At 38.8% G+C, this 4,209-nt stretch overlaps 1 protein-coding gene across 1 annotated transcript; it reads right to left on the bottom strand.

Moving 5' to 3' along the window:
* Positions 1–428: 428 nt before the first annotated feature.
* On the bottom strand, positions 429–761 carry LOC148872432 (fission regulator-like protein). The gene has a single exon (XM_088970124.1). The coding sequence runs from the start codon at positions 759–761 to the stop codon at positions 429–431; it is 333 nt and encodes a 110-aa protein (XP_088826250.1).
* Between the last annotated feature and the right edge of the window lie 3,448 nt (positions 762–4,209).

Genomic DNA, 4,209 nt, shown 5'->3' with positions numbered 1-4,209 from the left:
GGGATCACAAGATCCCATATACTGTGGGATCTACGCTACCACTTTGCCTCAATAGCTGCTGGAGGAACATCAGAATTTCTTTCTTAATGGAAATACAGAAAAGAAAGAGATGGCTTCAGTCACAGTATTACAAATCTGAAGAGAGCTAGCACAGAAAGATTACAGGTCACACGATTACAGACAAACTGCATTTAAAACTTAAAACACCATGAATCGTCTGTGGGCTGTGGCTTCATGCTTGCTTCAACCCTGCTGGGCCGCTTTGCTTCTAAGCAAAACCAGTTCATACTAAACTGCATTTAAAACTTAAAACACCACGAATCGTCTGTGGGCTGTGGTTTCATGCTTGCTTCAACCCTGCTGGGCCGCTTTGCTTCTAAGCAAAACCAGTTCATACTTCCAAAGTCACCTTCTTATCTGTTATATCCTCACTTCTTTGCTTCTTCCGCCGCTGGCTTTGAGTTCTCCGGTGGCGGTGCTGCCGGGACTCCGCCGTCGATACAGCTTCTACATTTCCTCTCCACCCACCCTTCTATGTCATGTTCGCCATTTCTGCCGAAATGACGTCCCCCACAAATTCTAGCGACGATCCCTGCCACAACACCGACTATCGTGATCACGGCCAGAATCACTATCATCGTCTGGATCGACCCATGAGCTGAGCGGCTTGACCTTACAACCAGAGGCGGCCCCTCTGCTGCTGTTCGTGGAAGTTCACTACCATCCAACCTTGACGCCAAATTCCAAGCAAACATTCCCATGACCATAACCATGAAGATGATCAGCTGGTTGGTGTTTCTCCTGTAGAAACTGAAAATGCAGAAGCCCTTCTCTACAGACTACAGTTCTCTCTGAAAGTGGGGAAATGAGGAGAACTTTGAAACAGAGAAAGAGACAGAGAGACCAATGAAGCGCATTGGGAGTAGTATTTCTTTTGGACAAAGGTGGTGAAGCATTGAAATAGGATTCCATATGCTATATTCTTTAATATATTTCTCATTCAAACGTTGGAGAGGCTTTGGGCTTCATCTCTATTTCTTTTTAACATTACCTTACTTTGGATTATCTACCATTGGTGGTGTCTGTTGGAAGCACAGTGATCAGTGGGGTAGGAAGAACAGTCTAGGCGTCCCAATTCTTGGCCCAATCAGTCGACCCGGTTTCCTTGGATCTGACTCGATTTATTCTACGTGGTTTAAATTCGGTTCAGGCTTATTTCTACAAATTTCTCAGTTGGTAAAATTAGCTCAAAAAAAAAAAAAAAAAACACTACCTTGTTCATAAGTTTTTGACAGCCTACTGTCCATGCATCAATTGTTGGCCATTAATGTTTGTTGTAGAAAGAGTTTTCACTGTTTTCTTATATCCACCAGTACAAAATGCATGGAGTGCAAATGAAATACAACGTTTGGTTTAAATCTATTCAGGTCTTATCTTCATTAATTTGTACGGCAATCAATCAAAATAAGGTAAATTTAAAATAAAAATAAATCATAATTTGCATCGAAATCATTTTTACTACTATGATTTTGCAGCAGTGCAAATAAATTCACTTTGCAACTAAACACAGCCTACTGTCCATGAATTAGTCTAAGTTCTCGGGCTGGACAGAGAGCCTGATCATGGTTTTACTGGTTTAATTGAAGGATAAGCTCGTTTTGACAGTGAAAAACGCCAATTAACTGGGACCCAAATAGCAAAAAGGCCACTGGGTCTCCAGTGACCGGTTCAACCGTCTATTCTGGTTCACGTCGGACAACACGGATTTGCTTAGTTTCACAAGCAATCCAGGAAATGAGCTTGCTTTTATCTGCCTCACTTTCTTGGGCAGAGCATCCTTGTGCCTGGCTGGATGTTAATTGTTAAAACCTTGTAAGCTCTGGACCGGACTTGATACATCTCTCAGGCCCATCATATCCGCTCAAGTTCACAAGAATTAGGTTGTTGACCATGTAAATTTCACATACCGGAAATCAAAGAGATTTGTGACAGGTATGTTGGAGTTCACATCCGCACCCCACAACGTCGTACATAACATCCCGCCGTGTATTGGAAACATTTTCGGATGATAGTATCAGAATCAATAATGTCATCATCCGAGATGTTCCCAATACATGGGATGTTGTGGGGCGCAGATCAAAACTCGTTGGAATCCAGATCTCCTGCACCCCAAATGGTGTGGGCAGCGATGTATTTCCAATAAGAAATAAACACGTCACGAGTACCTCATTTATAGGGCAGATGGTAAAATTTTTGTTAAATTATAATATTTTATTTTTAAAATTGATTAAAAAGGAAAAAGTGAAAAAATGAGAGGGAGTTCTTTCAGACCAAACTCCATTAAACCAAGGTGCTATCCACCATTGCAGGAGACCTTCTTGGGTAGGAATTAGGATAGAACTACAAGAGGTTCTCTGAAGTATTCTCAGACATGGAGGACAAGGGCCGCTGGCCTGGGATGAGATCTCCCGATGTTTGAAGGACTCGGAACAATTCCAACAGTTTCCTCCCCATTCTTCTTCATTTTCTAATGAAACCTAGGTTCTTTTAGAATCCAGAACTAAAGTTCAGGCCTATGGGAAATGGTGGTGCTTAGATGGATTCCATATATATGATGATGATTTCATCATCCTTCCTCCAAGCAAACACGAAAGACAACATACCTCTTTACAGGATTATCAACACCAAGGGAAAGTAAAATGAAAATTGAATCCTTCATTATCATGGTATGGTGTTGATATAGAGGACCCAACATCTCAGCAACAAAAATTCGATTCTCGGCTATAGTTGCAGAGCACATTCTGAAACATTTGAAATCTTACAATCACATTATTTTCTTCATTTATATTTCTTATACTGCTAGTAGATGGAGAGTTTGACCATTCTCCTCCTTGATTACAATTGTAGCAACTCTGTTGTTGGAAATATGGGGTCATGGAAACTTGGAGGTGAAGTTTTGAGGTGTGCTTAAAGACATTGTCTTTAGAATGTTATTTGTCCCCACTCAGATCTACTGAGTTTGTTGTTGTGTTACAAGTAAATCTGTTCCCAATATATAACAGAGCCTTGAGCGAGAATTTGCGACCAACAAAGTTGAAGTTTTTAAAGAAACCTTTTGTGAAATAGTAGTAAATCGAATAGAGAGAGACAATGGTGGATATCACTACACTTTCATGGCGTTTTTGTTTAGAGCCTAAAAGACTTGAGTTTGCTCTATTTTTTCACTTTAACTTCTTTTTAAGTTTTAAAAATAAAAATATTAGTTAAACGAAAGTTTTACTGTTTGGTATTCCTCCACACACGGGGAACGGGGTGCCCATGTGAACTCCAAACATGTTCATTTCTGATTGAAAGTGCACCCGGCGTACCCACACCATTTTGAGTGCAGGAGATCCGGACTCGGTATGTTGTTGGAGGGTGGAACTGCTATCAACCGTGATTCTCTTTTCCCAAATTTAATAAACTTTTTGAGAGAGAGAGAGAGGATTTTTTTTTGGGTTGGTGGTGGGTGGTTAAAATAAAAAGACTGCCCCTGTACTTTAGGGTCCCTAAATTTTTGTTTTTGATTTTTTATGAGACTATTTTGCCCTTTATTTTACCGTGTAGCTATTTCCATTTTCTTTCATTTTTTTTCTTTTCATTTGTTAGGAGAGAGATGGAGCAGAGTTGAAAGAGGGCAAAATAGTTTTATAAGGTCGTGTTTGAAACTGATGTAAATGTCATCGATGTAAGTATCTACACCGGTTCAATTTTGTTGGCATTTGGAAGAAGTGCATAATCATGATTAACATAAATCTCCACTCTAATTCAGTTTTGCTTGCATTTGGATTGAGTAGAGTTTTACGTCATAAATCGATATAAATATTCATTAAAGCAAAGTTTTATATCGATTATCAATATAAATATTACATCGATAAAATTGATATAAAACTCCACTTTCTTAATATAATTTTGGAAATTCAAATGATTATTTTATTAATGATTCGATGTAAAATGTCATCGGTGTACTTTTACACCAATGACATTTTATATCGGTCCAAACACAATCTAAAAATTGGATGCAACAAAGGAAAAGACAAAATTGTCTCATAAATTTAGATTTTGGAGATACAATAAAAAAGAGGGTCATAAAAGTTCAAAATAAGGGGCTAAGTATCACTAACAACAACATACAAGCCCTTTTATTAATTTCCATTATCTTTGGGAGTA

The sequence above is a fragment of the Nelumbo lutea genome, chromosome 2, assembly GCF_056320005.1.
Source record: "Nelumbo lutea isolate HS-2025 chromosome 2, American lotus-T2T, whole genome shotgun sequence".
NCBI classification, from domain to species: domain Eukaryota; kingdom Viridiplantae; phylum Streptophyta; class Magnoliopsida; order Proteales; family Nelumbonaceae; genus Nelumbo; species Nelumbo lutea.
This window is presented reverse-complemented; position numbering and strand designations above follow the sequence as displayed.